This window comes from Pundamilia nyererei, unplaced genomic scaffold, assembly GCF_000239375.1.
Source record: "Pundamilia nyererei isolate P.nyererei 1_Seehausen unplaced genomic scaffold, PunNye1.0 scaffold00047, whole genome shotgun sequence".
Lineage (NCBI taxonomy): Eukaryota > Metazoa > Chordata > Actinopteri > Cichliformes > Cichlidae > Pundamilia > Pundamilia nyererei.
Window position 1 is genome coordinate 1,485,682 of NW_005187448.1, and position 20,638 is coordinate 1,506,319.

The 20,638-nt window shown below is 41.4% G+C and overlaps 2 protein-coding genes across 2 annotated transcripts in view; one reads left to right on the plus strand and one right to left on the minus strand.

Annotated features, from left to right (window-relative positions):
• The window catches only part of LOC102211204 (putative helicase mov-10-B.2), a 12,986-nt gene extending 10,834 nt beyond the window's left edge, over positions 1-2,152 (plus strand). Inside the window, exons 18-23 of the mRNA XM_005732530.1 lie at positions 240-431; positions 555-632; positions 718-843; positions 929-1,017; positions 1,136-1,248; positions 1,385-2,152. Of these exons, the coding sequence (XP_005732587.1) occupies positions 240-431; positions 555-632; positions 718-843; positions 929-1,017; positions 1,136-1,248; positions 1,385-1,446 (660 nt within the window). The 3' untranslated portion in view covers positions 1,447-2,152. The remainder of the gene's footprint in view (positions 1-239; positions 432-554; positions 633-717; positions 844-928; positions 1,018-1,135; positions 1,249-1,384) is intronic.
• Positions 2,153-2,338: 186 nt separating this feature from the next.
• LOC102211492 (rho-related GTP-binding protein RhoC-like) overlaps positions 2,339-20,638 on the minus strand; it is a 20,251-nt gene continuing 1,951 nt past the window's right edge. The window contains exons 2-5 of the mRNA XM_005732531.1: positions 8,638-8,793; positions 5,276-5,396; positions 4,136-4,266; positions 2,339-4,020 (exon numbers count right to left, since the gene is read on the minus strand). Coding sequence (XP_005732588.1) covers positions 3,847-4,020; positions 4,136-4,266; positions 5,276-5,396; positions 8,638-8,793 — 582 coding nt within the window. The 3' untranslated portion in view covers positions 2,339-3,846. The remainder of the gene's footprint in view (positions 4,021-4,135; positions 4,267-5,275; positions 5,397-8,637; positions 8,794-20,638) is intronic.

Consider the following 20,638-nt stretch of genomic DNA (forward strand, 5'->3'; position numbering starts at 1 on the left):
GGGCATGAAAATGAGAACAGCAGGTATTGGTGAAGAAGGGCTTTTATAGCCTGAGGCCGGAGGGGGCGTGAAGGAGTGGTCCCGCTCCTGAAATTCAGATGATATCTCCACATAATTCATTTACACATCCAGTCTTCTTCTACTGCTTTTGGAAATCAAAGCAACAAAAGCTTTGCTGCAACTACTCAGAGCAGTGAGGTAGTTAAAAGTTTCACCAATTCAAAATTTATGTCTTTCAGAACTTCCCAGTGATCTTCCATGGGGTGACTGGCATTGACAAACGTGAGGCCAGCAGTCCTTCTTTCTTCAATGTAGCTGAAGTGGAGGTGCTGATGGACTATGTGCGGAAACTGCTGCAGGCACAAGGCAAGAAGGGCGTGGCAAAGATTGCACCCCGAGACATAGGCATCATCGCCCCCTACAGGAAGCAGGTGTGATTAAATTTTTTTATGTAGTGGTTACAAACCTTTGCTATAACTACAAATGAACACACGTGGATAAGATGCAGAGTTAAAGGTGTGGTTAGTGGTTATGTTTTTCTTTGTGTCACACAGGTGCAGAAAATCCGCAAGGCACTGGAAAAAATTGGTCTGGAAAAAGAATTTCAATTTATGAGTATGGAAAACCTTAAGGTAACTAAATGTTGGAGAGTAAAAGACTTCAAAACACAGAGTAGCAAGTGTGTCAGAAATGCATATTTGTGTGTGTGTGTGTCAGGTTGGTTCAGTGGAGGAGTTCCAGGGCCAGGAGAGGAGAGTGATTTTGGTGTCTACAGTTCGAAGCAGCCCCGATTACACAGAGATGGACAAAAAGTTCAACCTGGGCTTTGTCAAAAACGAGAAGGTAAATAACGCAATCCCATACACAGACACACAAAATGAAGAGCCTGCATTTACAGATTATTGTGACACGTTCTTTTGTTGTCCAGAGATTTAATGTGGCTGTGACTCGAGCTAAAGCCCTGCTGATTGTGGTGGGAAACCCCAGAATTTTGGAAACAGATTCCACCTGGGCCCGGCACGTGACACACTCCTACTTCCGCTTTCAGCAAACGTTAAATTTTAAACTCAGCTTTAAATTTGAACGAGTGATCTGCGCTGACTTTCTTGTTCACTCTTTCTCTGTTCGCCTGCAGCTTCATCCAGTACTGCAGAGATGAAGGAGGTTACACTGGATTCATTCGGGCAGAGGAAGATGTAGATGTGTTTGCTCGACTTCAAGCACTTTACATCTCAATTGAGCCCACAGGTAGCAAACAAAGGCTAATTACAATAATTGTGCCACTGACCAAAAACATATGAAACTGAGGGTAATTCTTTCATAAATACCTTCCTCATATGAACATGTTAAAATTCTCCACCTTGAATTTTGCTTTTCTCACCAGTTGAGACTGCAGAGAGTGTCATTCAGCAGCAGCTGGACCCTGAGTGGAGGAATGACATGTGAGCCAAAGGAGAGCCCCAAAAGCTGTTCAGAGGAATTCATTTCAGCACCATCAAACTGTCCTAAATGAACACTTTGCTATATCAAATGTCCAAAACAAGAGAGAATAACCAAAGTATATTTTACTAGATAATCTTGACCAAAGACAATGATAGACATAACTGTTTTGTGTTTAAAGCAACTATGTTGTCTCAGGGAACTGCACCACTAACACCAGCAACTTGTCACAATTACATGGTGACAATAAATCTTGAGACTGAAAAGTTCCTCAAGCAGCTCAGAAGTGCACTTTTCCAGCACTAGGAGAACAGATGAAGCAGTCTGTGCATAGGACCGAGTGTGCTTTACAAACGTGCACTTTATATGCAAGGATTCTTCTGTGTCATCTGATCATCAATAGAACCCAAAAGGAGCAGTTAGGGACCACGCCTGACTTTGCGAAGGAGCAAATTACTTGAATTTACAGTTTTAAATCAATCTGTGCTTAAGTATTAACTTGTTGTTAAATAACTGAAATGTACATGTCATAGTGTACATAGTGTTGCCTGCCCATGTATGAGACTTTCAATGTATTTCTTAATTACAGTTACCAAACAGCAATTTTATTCATTTTCTTATCAATGGAGTAATTGTAAGGTTCATTTTAAATCAAATTATTTAAATAAATCTAAGATGACAACACACGAGGTCACTTGAATGTTCAAACCTACCAATTTTGTTTTGTTTTTTTTTACTTGTAAGTCTGAGGTCTCTTTAATTCTCATTTTAAATATTATACCAAGGGGATGCCAAGAGAAAGTTAAATGCTGATTTACTTATAGAATAGAAGTCAGTTGTAATAAATAATTTATTGAAATGTAAATGTATTAAAACCATCTCCAAAACCAAACCAAAGTAGTATTTCAAAAATACTTTATTAACATGTTTGTCATGTTTCAGACATTCAAAACTTCCTGCTCCTGTTTGTAAAGCAGCTTCAATCAACCTTTTCTCAAATTTCGTTGTGACATTTAAGACAGAGCCACTGGCCAGACATTAGCCCACGCCCACTCCAAGTGGAAGAACGTCTTGCTTTTGTTATTGTGGCAAGATGAATATTTGTACGATGTAATACACAAACAATTTGATCTGGGCTCTTTCTGAGCAGGAGTGCATACAGCCTTTGCCCTGTACTTCTTTATTTTGGCTCTGAAGGAGACGCATGCGTAAACTCTGGCGTTTCATTCCCCAATATGTTTTTATTTTATTCAAATTCTGTTTTACAGTTTTGTCACATTGGTGTAAAATCTCTTCATCTTTACGCTTCTAGCTTAGGGCCAAAAGACATCACTGTTACTCTGGTTTTTGCCTGTTCACAACTCAAAGAACGACCATACAGTGACTAAGGGCTCCTGTACACCACGCAATGATGTTTGAGCTGCTAATCTAGTTGTCAGCTACTTTTACACACAGACTAGGCTGATGTTATATAATATTAATATGGCTGTATATTGTGTGCATTCATCCACAGTGAGTCCAGTACACAGTATTGTGAGATGACTGTATACTGGACCTCAAACAGTACAGGCAGGATGCAGGGCTCATCGGGGGGAAGCTGTAATGACGTCTGCCAGAGCCAGTGTGAGCACGACTGCACATATTGTGTCCAAGACAATAGACCACTGTCTGCAGTGCCAGTTTAAGCCATCGCCATGGAGAAAGACAGAGACCGAGGTGCAGGCCGAAGCCTCTCCATACAGTCGCTCCTGCATTACTTTATGTAGGTTTCAGTGGATTAATGAAGTGTGAACAGGCTGTAAATTTAGTCCTTTGTGTCAGAAGAGAAAGCTGTGGAAAACAGCACTCTGCTGACACAGCACTTGGTGAAATAGAACTTTCGGGGTCTAAAATAAATTGTCTGACAAAAAAGGAATCAGGACTGAAGCTGATGTATAAAAGGAGACTAAGTGGCACACACAGGTTGAAGAGAAGCAGAGGAAAACAGCAGAAGTAAAGCTGTGTGCAGCTCATAGCTGTGAGAGAAAGTCCACAAAACCCTTCTCTGTAAACAAACATAACACAGTGCCCAATGCATGACATTTATAAAGTATATGCACATAAATACAAACATACACATAAAAGTAAAGTAAGCGGGTTGGTCCTTCAAACAAGCTTGTGTTCTGGTAGAGAACAAACAGGAAAGAAGCAATAACAGAGTGAGCTGCAGAGGAGGCTGCTTTAAAAAAAGAAGGCTGATTTGTTTTGCTTTTAAACAGATGTGTCAGTCTTTCATATTTGCCGGCGGCACATCTGCGTCTGTGAAGTCCATGGAAGCCATTGATTTAAGGTTTCGCTAGGTTTGCTCTGTGTGTCGGGGAGGGGCTAGTCCTCCCTCAGGTGCTGTGGCCAACACACTCTGGCTGTTCACAGAATCTGGCAGCCACCCCTCTTCTTACGCTTGCGCACCTGCAGTGCCGCTCTGGTCGCCATCTCAAACACGTCCCGCACTCCGTCCTTGGTCTTGGCTGAACACTCCAGGTAGCCAAAGGCACTGATGCGGTTGGCCATGTCTCTGCCCTCTTCAGGCTTTACTGGTTCCTGGGTGTCATATATAGAAAGCCGGTTAAAATTTCAGTGGTTGTGCGTGGACATTTATCTACTGAGAGGATGTGTTTCCTTTAACACAAAAACCAAACCCCCCCAAATACAAGACCTGTTTCATCTTGGCGAGCTCTCTGCGTGTGTGTTCATCATTCCTAAGGTCCTTCTTGTTGCCCACGAGGATGATTGGGACATTGGGACAAAAGTGCTTCACTTCAGGTGTCCATTTCTCAGGAATGTTCTCTAAAAGAATAAAGAAAAACTCCATATATGAAAATCAGAGCATTAGTTTTGCACCAGACCTTTTTCCTTCTGTAAGGACAGTCACTAGTTTCCCTTGTGACTGTGCACAAAAAAAAATACCAAGAGGTCACTGAGAGCTAGTGTCACACACAGTCGACAAAACAAGCGATTTCTCTCTGAACAGAGATTATGTTTTGTGCTTGAGTAGGAATATCCTAAAGCATGGATGAGGAAAGCAGAGACTGGCTGTAATGCTAAGTTACAACCCTTATTTTCGCTCTTCTAAAAGACATTTATAGTACTTCATGACTTTTGTCTTCTCTGTGGCCATGGCAATGTTAAAGGACTGACAACACAACAAAAGTAAACACAAGCATCCCACACTACCGGTTGCTCCACATATCTAACCAAGCCCAGAGACCGTGACGCTCTGCTAAGCTTTGCTTAACACCTAAGGACTATAAAAGAAGTTCCCTGCTGAGATTTTGAGGAGATGCTGAGGTGGTAGAGGAAACTGCATTTAAAAGCTGCGCCCAAAAAGTTTCCTGCATCTCATCCATAGTAACTGCATGTTCCTGGTGAACCCTCTCCAGTCCGTCATGTCTACCATAGCAATCAAAGCTACAAAGGTCAGCTGATGCCCAGACTTCATTCCTAAAGTTCATTGGAGGAGCGACTGTAATCTCGTGTGTGCCTACATATTAATGCATCGTAATGCAGTTCAACCAGTCACGTCATGACTTTTCCATGACAGTGGAAGATGGAATTTCAACAGCAGGTTACGATACCAATGAAATATGTGGGAAAACCCTTTGTAAGAAGATGTAGCCCCATGAGCAGATAAAATCTGGAACATTTCCCTGCCAGGTGACCTTTGTTGTGAAGTAATCTTACAAAAGAATAATACAACACTGTCTCAGGAACTCGGAGACTTTGCTTGTTGATTTCAGAAAAATATCTTAACTGGGGCACAGCAATGAACTAAAACACACTTTCACCGCCGCCTTACCTAAACTGTCGGGACTGTCTATGGAGAAACACATGAGGATTACGTCTGTGTCAGGGTAGGAGAGAGGCCTCAATCTGTCATAGTCTTCCTGACCTGCTGTATCCCACAATGCCAACTCCACCTGAGAGAGAGGAAGACAAAGAACAAAACATATGAAGCAAGCAGCTCCAACACAGAGCACACACTTGCTAGCATTAAAATACAAAAACAGATTACAGACAACAAAAGAAATCCCATTGGACAGAGGGAGGAACATAACTGAGAACAACTCAATCCTCCACTATCGGGCCTAAACAGCAAGTCTGCAGAGGTGGAGGTGGTTCCCACAGGATCTCAGCTGTTAATCAAGCTGTTAGAAATCCCTCAGCGCCTCGCTTGCTCCAGATAAAAGAAAACGCTTGCAAAAATCATTTGCGCGTCACTGCAACTCCCCCTGGCTTCTGCTCCGCAGCTGCTTGGCGAGCCCTCATCTGGGACTCTCCTCAGCTCTTACTGGAACAGTGGCACGGCTGCCCCTCTGTTGGTCTTCCATGGTCTCTTGTGTTCTGGGGGCCTCTGGATGTCTGGAGTTTTGATCTCCTCCATACCCGCTTCACACCCTGGAGGACGGGGCTGTGGCCCCCCCACACTCCCTAGCAGATCATTACATGGAGAAACCTTTGGAATGCAAGCATGCTGATCCACACAGGTATGCACACAGGTGTACACATGGGTATTCACAGACGCGGACTAAAGCTTTCTTGGCTGCTGCCTCAAAGCACACTGTGCGCTGTCTATCTTGCGTGCTGCACAATATCGTTTATTATTAAGTAACTATTGATATCTATGACTAACTAGTTTATTGTGATGGTGCTTTGTTTTCTCTATTATTATGTTGCTCTTTGTTGTTTGCTGTCTCCTCTGTTTGTTTGTTTTTTTTTTCTCCATACAGGTGACCCAGGAGTTGTTTATTTTTCCCCCCCCTTCTCACCGTCTCTTCTCCCCTTTGGTTTTCTTTCTCTCTCTCCCCCTCTTTCTCTCATTCATTCCCCCTGTCCTATTTATTTAAAAAAAAAAAAATGACAAAGGATGAACTGAAGCTCTGCCATCACGTAATGTCGCATACTGCTGTTTCTGATGTCATTTGGAAAAAAAAAAAAAAAAAAAAAAAAAAAAAAAAAACCATTTGCGAGAGGTCAGCATGAGCTGTAGCTCTAGTTACAATGCAACCACAAGGAACTACATAGGAATGTTTAGTACACACTAGCCTAGAAATGTCACTTCATGAGGAAATTATGGCTTTTTTTAAAGTAAAAACTAAACTGAGGATTAAACTGCAATATTTATGCATTTTATTCTTCTGCTGATTTCATTTGCAGTATTTTTACTACTAATCACAGCTGGAGAACATCTTGATTGTAGTCCAGAGTGCAACAACAGTACCTCAACAATTCTTCTGGGCTTTTCTTACATCTCACATGTTTCTTGTTGGCTCACAAGCTTCTTACCAAGATTGCCCAGACACCGCACTTACAGTCTACCACAGGAAGGGCATTTTCAATATTTAATGAGATATAACATGTAAACTGTTGTAAAATAAGCCATTTCACACCAGGAAGAACCTCAGTCAGCTGCCCTTTGCTTCTATTACCAGTAGATGTCTCTCAGGACTCAGGTTCCCAAGAGAAATCTTTTTTTCTTAGTAATGTGAACTGTAACGTAATATAAGGTCAAACAGTGTGTTATAAAATATTTCACTGCATCAAATAAAGTTGTTACATTTTAAATTCTTCCATCACATTCAACCTACTGAAGTAAAAACCAGCTGATCCCCAATTTTACAGCACAGGAAAAAGGAACAGGAAACAGGACATTAGTCATGATGTATTAGGAGAGGGGTCCCGACCTTGCACAGGAAGGTGGCACTGATCCATTTCCTGTTGCTAGCTGGAGATCTGCGGCTTTATAACAATGAAATAGCACAAATATTCTCTCAGAGCAGGCACTTATTGCCATCAATCTTGATGGGATGTGGTCCACAATCAACAGAGTCAAAGAGTGTCACATAAACCCGCCTGTTCCAAGAAACAGCTCAAATTTGCTCTTAGATTCTGCACTTGTGTAAATATTATATAAGCAAAAGTACTTGAGTAGTGAGAGTAGGAGTAATACCTCTAATATAAAATGTCTCCTACATACACAGTGTAGTCAGTCTTTGCTCCTTTATTACAAAAGTATATCCTTATACTTTCATTTTCTTCATTTAATAACTGAGAACATTAGTACCCAAACCACACGATAAACAATCTGCAAACTCGTTTTTTTGGACTCTTATTTGTTCTACTTTTCAGAAACAACCTAACTACTGTTTAAATGGCACCACAGGAGAAACTTGGAGGGGAAATACTAAAACCTAACAAATGTCTTAAACAGTGACAAGGAGCTCCAAATAGATGCTGATGTTTTGTAAGAATCACAAATAAATGGCTGAGAGCCACTGAGTCAAAAAACAAAAAAGGAAGAAGCTTTTATTACTTTCCAAACAAAAAATAAATGTCAAACGGAAACTTGAACCTCTTTAAGTGAAGTTGTTACAAATACACAAAGGTCAAACTATTACTTCTATTTCAATAGTTTAAATTATTCATAGTCTTCAAACTGAAAACCGATATTTCAAATACGACGTATGTGCAAATTCCCTGCAGTTTGTGGGATTCCGTGTGCGTCAATGAAACTGTAAGTGTTATTACTTTTGACAGGTTAACTGGTATGAAAATAGTTATAGTTGTTTGTGCATGTTGAAGCTAAAGTTATGCCCCGGTACACAGATATCACGTTAGTAGGTTTATTTAATTATTTAATTAATTTGCACTAAGTTAATACCAGTGGCCAGAATCTCCTCCAATGATTACATCCCGCGGTTAAAGGATTTTTCTGTTGTTTATTGTTTAGTTTAGCTGCTGTTAGCTTGCCACATTTGTGCCTTAGTACTAGCAACTGGGAAGATTTGCGCTATTTAGCTAACTTCGGGTCTCACGGCGACCCCTAGTGGAGATTGTAAAATATTGCTGTGTCTGAGTAGATGATGTGTTCTGATTGTTGCTTAGTTATCTTTGACCCTGCTAATTATAGTATTACCTGTTTCTGTTTCCAGACAACCATGCTTATAGTCACCTATACTGCATCTGCCACAATTAGAAGTGCATATCTGGCTGCATCACAGTTGGATTTATCCTGGCAAGCCCTGCTGTAACCAGTTCTTCTGTGAAGCTTCATTAAAGACGGTGAACTAGACTCCTGGACTGCAGCAGTCTTTCTGACTGAAGACTTGGGCCAGACTTGTATACCCAGCACTTCCAGTACATATATATTCTACAACGTACCTGTTTGGTATCAACTTCAATGTCAGCGATGTAGTTCTCAAACACAGTGGGGACGTAGACCTCTGGGAACTGGTCCTTACTGAAGACAATAAGCAGGCAGGTTTTCCCACACGCACCATCCCCAACTATCACCAGCTTCTTTCTGATTGCAGCCATCTACAAAACACAACAGTTTGATTAGTAAACATGTTTGTGATGATTAGTGAACTGGTGAGAATCAAGTGCTTTCAAACAGGGAAGGGAGCCACAGACTGTCTCACAAATCACCAAACACAAAGGTAAAGGAGAACAGATGTGCAGGGATGTGATCTCAGATGGATTTATATAAAGAGTTGTAAAGAGTACAGTACAGCACAAAATACTGACGCCAGTTTGCCTGCGGTCTACATGCTGCTGTACACTCATGACCTCTGTGCCACAATCATAATGATCTTTAACATGTCACTTCTACATCCCTGTGGCCAAGTGATATACAGCTCACGCTGGTTTGGTCTGACACCTCGATGCTGCACACATTTCTCTTCTCATCTCTTCTCTCATATCCCTGAAAGGCATAGATTTGAGTGAAATGTGGCTAGTCAGAGACCAAGAGGGGGACACACACACACACACACACACACAGAGATCAATAGCCATCTCCCACGGGCTGACAATAATGGAGGGAAGGCAGCCGGAGATGGGACAACACACTGGCTGCCTGCCAGTAGCTTCAGCTTCCACCAGCCTCAAACTACCTGGACCAAGATTAGGATCAAAACCTCTGCAATCTCACACACTCACACACACACACGCGCACACACACACACACACACACACACACACACACTTTAAGTAATAACTGATGAAAGATGTAGTAATATCTCCCAATTATTTAAAGTAGTCACTTGAGATGATGAACCAATAAAGAACCAGATCTGCTGATTGTTTCTGTTTTTGACCTGCAGCACTATTTGTTTATTTTTTGCTGGTAAAAATTGAATGAATTCGACTTGCTCGACACCAAATATAATTTATAGTACCTGGTGAACACAGTTTAGCAGTAACGAGTCAGACATTTCCCTCAGGAGGCCAAACTGACAGGATGACCTTTGGACTCGGTGGAAGTTTTGTTAAACAACTGTTTTGCTACTTGAAAGGTGAGAATATCTCTGGGCTCGTTTCCTCTACTCCCAAATGACCAAACGAGGGATACGGCACACACAGGTAGAAATGAAAACTCGTGGAGATTAATAAGCACAAATACACCTGAGCACACGTTTAAGCACTCATTAGCCTCTTTCAGACAGAAATGGTGGTCTGTGTGGCTAAAAAGACCCGTTTATGTTGCCTTTGCTCATTCATACCAAACAAAAACAGCATAACGCCACTACAGTGCGTGCTTTCACATGGCATGCCAGCATCCCAGTATCAGAGGCATGACGCCCCAGTCCTTTGTGAAACAGGTCTGGGCGCTTGGCAGCCATCTTGAAATGCCTCTGGGTTTTTAAAGCTTAACGACAAGAGTGTGTGTGTTTGTGTGCGTCTGGGAGTGTTAATTAATACTCTGCTGATTATTTCTGCAAATTACTTTCCGTTGAAGTTCTTTACTTTTACCGCCATCTTCCTGTTGCAGGATGTTTCCACAGACTTAAATGCCACACCTCTCATTATCTTTCACATGAGTGCCACCAGGAAAAGCCTGAGTGGAAAAGCCAGTGACTCATCACTACTAATCAAAAGTCCTATCAAATACTCATATCATTGAAAATAGAATAATAAAGATAAAAAAAGTTGTTTCCTTAAAAATGTTCTGTGGGTGGAGCGCCGTGTCGCCGTGGACTCTAAACCTTCATAAAAGCTGAAGCTAATATTTTCTAGTAGCTTCTGAAAGCCTACTTACAATGAACCACTGACCCTGAACAAGCCTCCATCATGTTGTGGGCCTCAGTCATTCTCCTCCCCTCGTGGGAATAACAGCTTCTAATTTTTACCGCGAGAATAAAAAGACGATCGTTCCGTCTTCTTTTTTCTCCTACACATTAAATCAGGACAGTGTGTTGTCAGTTTGTCTCTTGAGAGAGCCACCTGTTCTCTCTGATAGCAGGCTGCTGCTCCCCCATACATCATACTGTCACTGCCAGAGGGAAGACACACAAACTCATCCAGAAACACATGCACACGTGACTTGGAGCTACAGCGCAGCCCCAGAAAGCTTCACAAAATGGGGCTAGTCCCGCAGAGTTTGTGCTGTGATAAAATAATGCGGCATATTGATGATCGTGGCACTCAGAGCAGGCTCCCCACTGTGACAGTGGCAGCAAATGGTGCTTACTGGGGATAATGGCCCCTTTACTTTGCATTAATGTGTCTGTGTGTGCATACTGTGCCAGGACAAGGACAGGAGCAGGCACTACGAGCGCTCGTTCCCTAAATAAGAGTTACATATCGGCGTGTTCCATTACCCTTAGATTGCGGATAGAAACAATTCACTTAAAACCTTCATACAATATTCATACCATACACGGTTATAAAATATTCACACATATAACATCTGCATTTTTTCTCATGTATTATGCAAGATCAAAAGCAAATCAATGAACTAATACAACAGTAAGTAAACACTAATAACCAGATTGACCACAGGGGGAGTCTTCTCAGAGATAAGTAGTGAACCGAGGCTTCTTTCAGGAGGTAAGAAAAGGAACTCTGATCAATTCATCTCACCCTAAAAAGTGATTTATGTCATCCTTACACATTTAAATAACCGCCAAGCATTGCCTCTGCTATTATCAATCATCTTTCTCGTTGATCTTTTAGACTCCTTTAAGCGACTTCCTGGTAAGAACAACATGAGAGCAACTGGAGAGGAAGAAGTGAAGCTTGTGGGACTTCACCAGTTTTGTTATTTACCATCATTCTTCCTCACCGAGTTTCTTCCACTGGGTCATTTTCAATAAGCTTTACTGGAAATGGAGCAAACAACCATTTTGTATTACAGTAGTAACACTGTCCATGCTGATCACTGCACAAAGGCCTCCCATAGTTAAGCATGTTAGGTTACTTGTTGTGCTGCTTGTAGCTTTGAATGTACACGTGGCTGCATTTAAAACACTTAACAAACTACAATGATATAAAACCACAACATTAACCTCATAAAAAGCAATTGCAAGAAATCCCACCCTCAATCTCCTACAGCTTTATTGTGACATGTTAGGCCATGTTCAAAAATCAGTAAGCGTGCCTTGGGTGTGTCACAGTTACAAGAATGGGATCCATGTGATGTCACAGTGGCCTTGCACCTTAAACACAAACATCAACTGTTAAGCTTTGGGTCCAAGTAAACTTTACGGTCATATTTGAGAAAATTCCAGTCAAGGCGCTCTTCATATATCACGTTTACAAAACATGTGACCAGTGTATGTCGAAATGCACTTGTGAATAACTGCACTGTAGCAAGCTCTGTGCTACTACGATCACTGCTGAACAAGCACAGAGCCGAAGGCCGAGCTGAAGAAGAATGACAACATATCCTGAGTGAGGAGCCATAGCGCACATGCAGCGACGGCCTAAGCACACGAGCCTCAAACAGGTCATATCAACGTGCGTGTTCGCACGTGTCTTAGGATGAACGAGCGGTTCTTGCATAATATTTGCCCTGCGTGGAGTAGCAAAGGACAAAGTTCTCATTTCCCACACAAGCAGCACAGATGCCGTTTTCTCCCTCGTTTCTCCTCGCTGGCAGGTTGTGACTGATATCTGCAGGGGTAACACATTAGCCAGTCTTGTTCACTTCAGGTGGTGGGGGTAAAAAAAACAAAACAAAACACAAAAATTCTCATGAAACACCAGGAGAAGGACTAAGACTAAAAAATAAATATATTTAAAACAATCTTCCTCTTCGTGACGTATGGACTGACCTCTAATCACAAACTCAAGGCACTCAAACAACCCTACACATAGTACCTCATTTGATTTGCTATCATGTACAGCAGAGGAGGGTGATTTAATGTTTTATATTATTTTATTTGGCTCACAATCTCAATTATTTAATGAACTGCATGAATCTCATCAATAAATCTATTACAACAACTTCCAAATGGCTCCAAATCTACAAAGCTAGATTATTTGTTGTGAAACAGTGAGGACAACACTAAATATAATGCAATGCAAAGTTGTAAGTTATTGAACTGAAGACAGTGGCAGCCAACAAAACAAGAGGGCAAACAAGCATTCTGAAAGACAGCAGAGATATTTCTGATCACAGCTTTCAGTGCGAAAGCAAAAAACCTTTTAGAAGGAATTAATTTAGCTCATCATTCTGCACCAAAAGATGGTAATCATCTTCTGACCAGCTCACACAAACCTTTAAACAGCTTCTCTTCCAATAACACCTACCAGGCTTGGCTCAGTGTCACTGTTTTGGGGGTTTTCCATTTGGTGGTAGTACCTGGGACTAGGGCTGCCACGATTAGTCGACTAGTCACGATTATGTCGACTATTAAAATCGTCGACGACTAATTTAATAGTCGACGCATCGTTTGAAGCTTTGTAAGCTCACAAAGGACGCAGGAATGAGTAGTAGGATTTAAGAGTGTAATAACGGACTGAAACAGAAGATGGCAGCACTGCATGTACAAGGATGCCAGCTGCCGTTAAACCCCGAAGAAGAAGAAGCTGTGTCCCAGAATTCATAGCGCAGCCCAGCGCAGTTGTCAACAATGGCGGCAGCTAGTTAGTTTTAACTTTACTCTTATTATTCTTTCTGGGCCACAAAATAAACGTTTAACATATTTTCAGGCGAGAATGTAGCTGTGTAAACCTCAAATATCTGCTCAGTTTATCAGGACACCACATATTTTCAAAAGCGCTCCGACGTTTTCGGAGACGTCTGTTACCCACTAGCTCGATAGCTAGGCGGGGGCAAGGCTAACTAGAGCCGTGAGAACACCGGACTCCCGGCAAATCGTTTTCAAACCCACCGCCGTCTTTCGCTAGTCAGGTTAAACATATATATAAGTCACTTAGATAACTTAAAAATGTTATTGTTTGGCTTTCTTTAGTATTTTATTTGTTCCTGAGTAAATCGGTTTGGCTGAGATTAAAGTTATAGTTTTTGCACAGCTAAAACTGTCAAGCAGACAGCTGATTATCAGAAATGTGAGACGCTGGAGAATATACTCCGGTGTCCTGTTATATTTTAGAAAGCAAGGAGTTTATTAAACTTCACCGAAACAATCTGCAAATTTCATTAAAAATTAATAAACTACCATCTTGTCTTTATTTTTAGTTAGCACAAACACTTCAAGCTGTAAGCTAATGATAGTTATATAAGACCAGATGCTGCTGGTGCAATAAGCTGTATGCTGTACGTCCAATGGATGATGATCTGATTAGTCGACTAATCGCAAAAATAATCGGTGACTAGTCGACTATCAAAATAATCGTTTGTGGCAGCCCTACCTGGGACCAGGTTTCAATCAAGCTGAGTCGAGCTGAAAATGAGACATCAGCAGACCGCATGCCACCGATTGACCACTCCTTCACAAGACTCAAACCTGCCATTTTTGGAACTAGGCAAACACTGCTTCAATGATGAGGTGCAGACGTTACCATCACCTCCATGTCATCCATTGTTTGTTTTGTGTTGCATACAAATGACATCACAGGATTTTTTTGGCCCGTGTTACTGTAATGATCCCACCCACATTGATGTGGTGCTCAACTGCAATGGAAAAGGACAGAGTACAGTAGAGCAGAGCTGAGTAGGTGCAAGTGGAAAAGAGGCATAGATGGCCCAGTGGATTTCAATTTCCTTCTCTTGATGTCTCGAGCGTGCCAGCTGCTGTATAACACCCTGCTGTGCTGTTGAAAAGCACAGCGCTGTGAGTGGGTGAAGCAAATGTGAAGCTGCATTTTGATTTTTGTTAACAGGCAGCTGTTTTGCGTAATTGGTACTGCGGAGTTCAACACCATCAGAGCTGATATGGGTTTAAAAAAAAGCTTTTGTTTCCAGAGGAGCTTCGACTTTTAAATGACGACTATTTGAACATCGATATTTTATTCTTGCCACAACGAACATTTCTGTGTTCTACAAAACACATTACAAAAATCATCATAAACCACTTTAATGTCCATGTAATGCTCATCACCTGTGTATATGCAGCTTCTGATTCATTTGAGCAAATTCATTCACTCTGCCAATGTAGCCAAAAAACAACGAAGGGCTTTAACTTTACTGGACAGTGATTAGTGCTGGATGACACGGCAGCATGCATTCTTACAATGGATTTTTGAAAGAGTAAAGTCTAAGACAATATCAGTTATATTGACATAGACTGGTGCTGTTACATAAAGGTTTCTTTTGTAAAACTGCGGCAGCGTTTGCATCTCTACTTCAATAAACTCTTCGACTTATGCAACCCCACCCCCACTCTCCATCCTCATCCTCTGCTGGGCATCTCTAGAGGAGATGTCCAGTGTGGGCGCAACAGAAAAATAATATCTCCAAGTTTGAAGATGTATGTTAACTTAATAATACAACAGCAAGTTCGTATAGACAACATACTGAGGAAAAAGTCACCCGGAGACAGCAGTTCTGCTTCTTATAAGTTTTATATTTCAGGCTTCGTTAGGTCTGAAGTTTAGAGATGTGGGCTGCACATTTTAAGCTATACAGCAGTTAGCGTGACAGTTAAACTGTTGAAGATAAAATACATTAATCACATTTAATGTGTCACCAATACCTCAAGCAGAGGACGTGAGGAATGCACACGTTCACCTCCCCCTCAGAAACATGCCACAGGGATTATCGTGCCTTGTACATTCCTGTTAGTCGTGTCGCCTGCCGGATGTCTTCCAAAATACTAGATCACAACTCAGACTGAAGACCCAGAGAGTACACAGGCCCAAACAGGCAAAACCGGGGTGATTCAGGACAAATCTGAGAATATGACTGAAGATCTGTACCAACAATCCCATTTTCCATCAGGTCTGACGCAGAAGCAGGAAAAGGGCAGAAACATACTTGTTCTGAGTGCAAACAGAAAAATTTAAATTATCTGAGTGTCTGAACTTCCTGTTGTTCAGAGGTAGGGAGAAGATACTCAATCTCTCATCTTCACTTAAAGAGACTACCAGCATCTGACCAAAGGTGGGAAAAAATATAGAATTAGTTGATCATAAAATCATCATTTTACTCGTCAGCAAGTTCTCCGTGTGACCAGATTCATCTCCCATATTTTCCTTTTCCATGGAAAGCAGCACAGCGCACCCCTGCTACCTGTAAACTGACTGTACACTTCCAGGTGATGTATGAACAAACAGCTGTTAAAGAAAAATATTAACTGGGTATTAGCAGTTCACAATCTGACACAGTGGTTGGCCAAAGCTGCAAAGTGCATTCCATGCGATGATTAATGTCGGGTCACTAAGCGCTCACACACAGCCCTGTCTGACTGTGTAAAAATGTGGGAATACATAAGCCATGAGGAATCTCTCACCTACTTTCAACACCTCTCACCCTTTTCTTCTGAACACACAACATCCCTCTACAGCATCGCTGACTTTCTGTCTGCCAGAAAACAAACAAACAAACACATTTTCTAGGATCATTGATGTTTTTCAAGTCAATCTGAGGATTACTTTCTTGATTAATTGGTTGATTAATTAATTGTGTGATGTCTGAAATGTAAACATGAAATTAATGTGAGCTGAAGTAAAAAATGACAGAGACAGCAAAACTAAGTTTCAGTGCGAAGGCGATCGGGGACTATCCGTCTACCTGCAGGGAGTGTATGCCATCGATGGAGACAGTGTACAAAGTATGTGGTACAACCAGTCTGTGGCTACTCCTGTTTATGCTGCCATTGGATTGTCAACTAGCTGTCGAGAAGTGTGACGTTATAACATTACGAAGAGTTAAAAACAATCAGAAGTGTCTGCTGCAGCCACTGTGTACACTTTTTCAAGCTGTATTATTATCACTTTATTTTTTACATTTTTAAATATATTTTTAATCCTTAATAGGCCTTTTGTGCTTCTCCCATTCCTGGTGAAGCTGCATAGTCATCCACGACCAGTGCAGTTGGGATTTTGGAGGACTGCATGGCAGCACGTTTGCAACGGGTACAAACCTCTTTCTGTACACCGTCTTTGTGGAAACCCATATGCAAACAAACAACATTTTTGGTACTATAAATCACACATTAAGGAAAAGTACAAACAGGATTCAAAGCACATCACAAAACTACAGCTACATTCCAAAACCAGGCGATCGTGGCTCAAGAGTTGGGAGTTCGTCTTGTAATCGGAAGGTTGCCGGTTCGAGCCCCGGCTCGGACAGTCTCGGTCGTTGTGTCCTTGGGCAAGACACTTCACCCGTTGCCTACTGGTGGTGGTCAGAGAGCCCGGTGGCGCCAGTGTCCGGCAGCCTCGCCTCTGTCAGTGCGCCCCAGGGTGGCTGTGGCTACAATGTAGCTGCCATCACCAGTGTGTGAATGTGTGGATGACTGGATGTGTAAAGCGCTATACAAATACAGGCCATTTACCATAATAATTAAGTCAATTAACCTGTTCTCATAAACAACAACTCAAAAATGAAAATGAAAGTCGATTAATTACCAATCCCTAAGTGGGGCCATGCATAACGCTGATCAGCATTTTTCTTAAATTTCCTTAAACATTGTCATTAAAAAACATTTACATTATTTTTTGCCAATCAACTAATCTATCAATCAAATACTGATTATAAACCAAAGCACTAACAAACAAAGTCTAAATTATTGGTAGTCTAAATACAGCTGATATTTTGAACTGTGTCTTAAAAGCACTTTCAGTATCACAACTGGTAATTTCAGACTGGATATTTTCTTTTTTCATTAATCTGCTTTGATGAATTGCTTTGTTAAAACAAACCCACCTGTAATACCCAACATTCACCAAGCACCTAGCCATGCAATCTGCAAGAACACATCATTATAATGAGCTCACTAAATTTGAGTGGTTTAACAGGATGCCACTGTTTCAACAACTCAGATTGTGAAAATTCTTCCCACCTTGATATTCCACGATCGACTGCGAGTGATTTTATTGCAAAGTGGAAGTGTTAAGGAACAACAGCAACTCAGCCGTGAAGGGGCAGACCATCTAAACCATTCTTAACATCAGCACAAAAACATGTGCCACTTTATGGCACGGCTTTCCAGGATGAGTACCTCCTCTTGGTAAAATGTGAAGGCAGCCCCAGAACTTTTATCCCTCGAGTCCATGTAGTTCGTCAGTCATCCAGGTCATGGTAGTAAGAGCTAGGAAAGAAATTAACTGGACTTCTTTAAGTTTTGTAAAGACATTTTCCCCTCTCAGTTCTGAACTGAAGGAGCATCTTGTATTAGAGGTAAAATGTCTTCACGTTGAGTCACTTCCCTTTCAAGCTACTTAAACTTTTATCTCTAGAGTATATCCTAATATACTGGTCAGCCAAGCTAACATTTTCAAGGTTGAATCAAACTTAAGAGCAGAAGTGACTGCTCAAGATCCAGGCCAGGGAAGGAGCTAAAGTCAGAGAACCTAGCTGGAGCCCAAAATAGGACAGAGCCATTGAGACTCACCCAACCCAATTTATCACCGTGCACACAACTCGGCTGAGAGCAGAGGACGAAAGAGAGAAATCTCACACAGAATCATCCCTTCACCCGCCTCTTGGTTGCAGTACAAACAAAAGTCAGAAAGCTGGAGGGAGGAAAGCGAAGCACTGTGGTCAAAACTAGAACACGAGTTGCTGCAGCAGCAAACGATATGGAGAAACTTAAAAGCATTAAAGTGCAGCAACGAGGCCTTTGATTAATATTCCACGAGTATAAAATAAACAAATCTTTGAATTAGTCATGGGCTGCCTTGGGAAAATAGCTAATCAGGACTTGGATAGAAATGAGGAATGCATTTTCGCTTTCCAAGATTATAAAGTGTGCATATGCACAGACACGCACCACCTCAGCTCGGCGTGGTGAAGGAGCCGACTTGATTGCACCCTGTTCCTAACTCTGTTTGCTCTTTTAGCTCCTCTTTTCTACCCATCCTCCTCCAGGCTCTTGTTCTCAATCAGCCCTCATCTCATCCCTCGCGTTCTCCCTCTGTGTTGCAGTGTGATGTCACCATCAGGGAGCTAATGTTGCATATCCTTAGGGCGCCGCATCCCTGCTTCTTTCTGATTCACACACGCAGCACAAATGAAATCTGAAAACGAAAGCTGACACACATGTGCACAGCCTGTATGGAGTCAATCCTCCAACTGTGTCTCTCATCTGTCCTGTCAGCCTGTGAAGCGAGTGCATTTTATCGAATCTAGCACTGAATCCTCTGAAATAGCTCATCAAATCTTATTAGGTTTAGCCATCAACAGTTGGAAGTAATTGAAGGCGAAAAGAACTACAAACCAACTACAAAGGCATGATCTTTAGATGCTGACAAGAATAATCAAAAACATTTTTTTTACACTGTCTGAAAAGATGTGTCCAGTTAATAGCTGCAGTCCAATTAGGCTAAAAACTGAAGCGCCAATTGCACAACTATTAGGATTGAAAGAATATAAACGGAGGGTTGCAAAGAACAATTATGTTCATTATTGATTTTCAAGATTAGTCCATATTTTTTTGGCAATGCAGTGTAAAGAGGACTTCTTTAAAATGGCTTTTTTAATGCAGTCAGTACTACAAAAGACGGGGAAAAACCAGCAGAAATCAGAACTGATAACTGGTGACACCAACTGAAAGCATTTACCAAAGAGCAGCCAAACGTTCTGCTGGAGCAAATACAGTGTCGATCCAAGCAATTTCCCAAAGGGAATCTTGACTCAACATGGAACAGGCTACAAGAGTCTGAGAGAGCAGTACTTCTGAAGTCTGTCAGGAGAAAAAAAATGTTTACATTATCCTTTTAAGGCTTCCTGAAACCTCAAACCCCAAGATCCAAACAGGAAACACTCCCAGACTTTTTTTTTCTCTTTTTTTGTCTGCATGCTGCCCATGTGTGGTACACCCCACATCCAACGGATGCAATCTTCCATGCAGCCATGCTTGTCGATTGCAGACAAATGACTAGAAAACTGAAAAACATGTGTGCTTCATCAGTGTGTAAAACAAGCTCCAGTTTGATCCGTTTCCAGGAAGACTGGCTTTCTTGGAAATCGCTACTATTTGAAGGTGGTCCATTCTAATACTTTGAAGATCTATAAGCACATCAGCTGATAAACACCTATGGTTTTAACAACCTTCGAACTCCCCATAGAAAAGAAAAAAGATCAAATCTCAGCACTCAAATACAAACCCTCCCATTTTTTAGCACCAACTTCCTAAATCGTTGCGTTTTACGTTTTTATCGAGTGCTAGTAGTGTGCTTCCTAAAGGTTAGGTGGCCGCAATCAATCGTTGAAAAGTAAAAATACAGCAGAGCGGGTCAGTCAAATGCCAAGAGGAACAAAACGAGGTGCAAACACCAGGGTGAAAGGACCTCTGGCTATAAAGGCATACATGCAGCTTTTGATCCACATTAGTCTTTCATGAAAGCTTTCATGACCTACAAAGCTATTCAGCTGTCTGTCTGGCCTCAATACTGGAAAAAGACGAGAAAAGGTCACATACTAAAAAAAATAAATAATAAATGGATCTTTGGCAGTTCCATCAGTTGGAGACAACGTCTTATTTTTATAGAAAATACAAAATAAACAAAGTCCTCTGTGAGTATTTTAGGACAACTTAAACCCTATACACAGAACAAGGCCTGTTCCAGTAATAGTTAAGGCCTAATGGACGTGTAGTTGTCCATTTGTTTTTTACTCCCCCTCAAGTCGAGCTTTTCTGCCGTAAACAAAACTGATGAGCAACTGGAGGAAATGGGAAATTTTCTCATTGGCTAATGATTTGCGACTAATCCTCACTTGCGACTCTAATAACGACCATATTATCCAACCCATTTTTTTATTCAGTATAAAATGAAACTAGCAACCAAGACCATAAAGATAAGAAAAGTG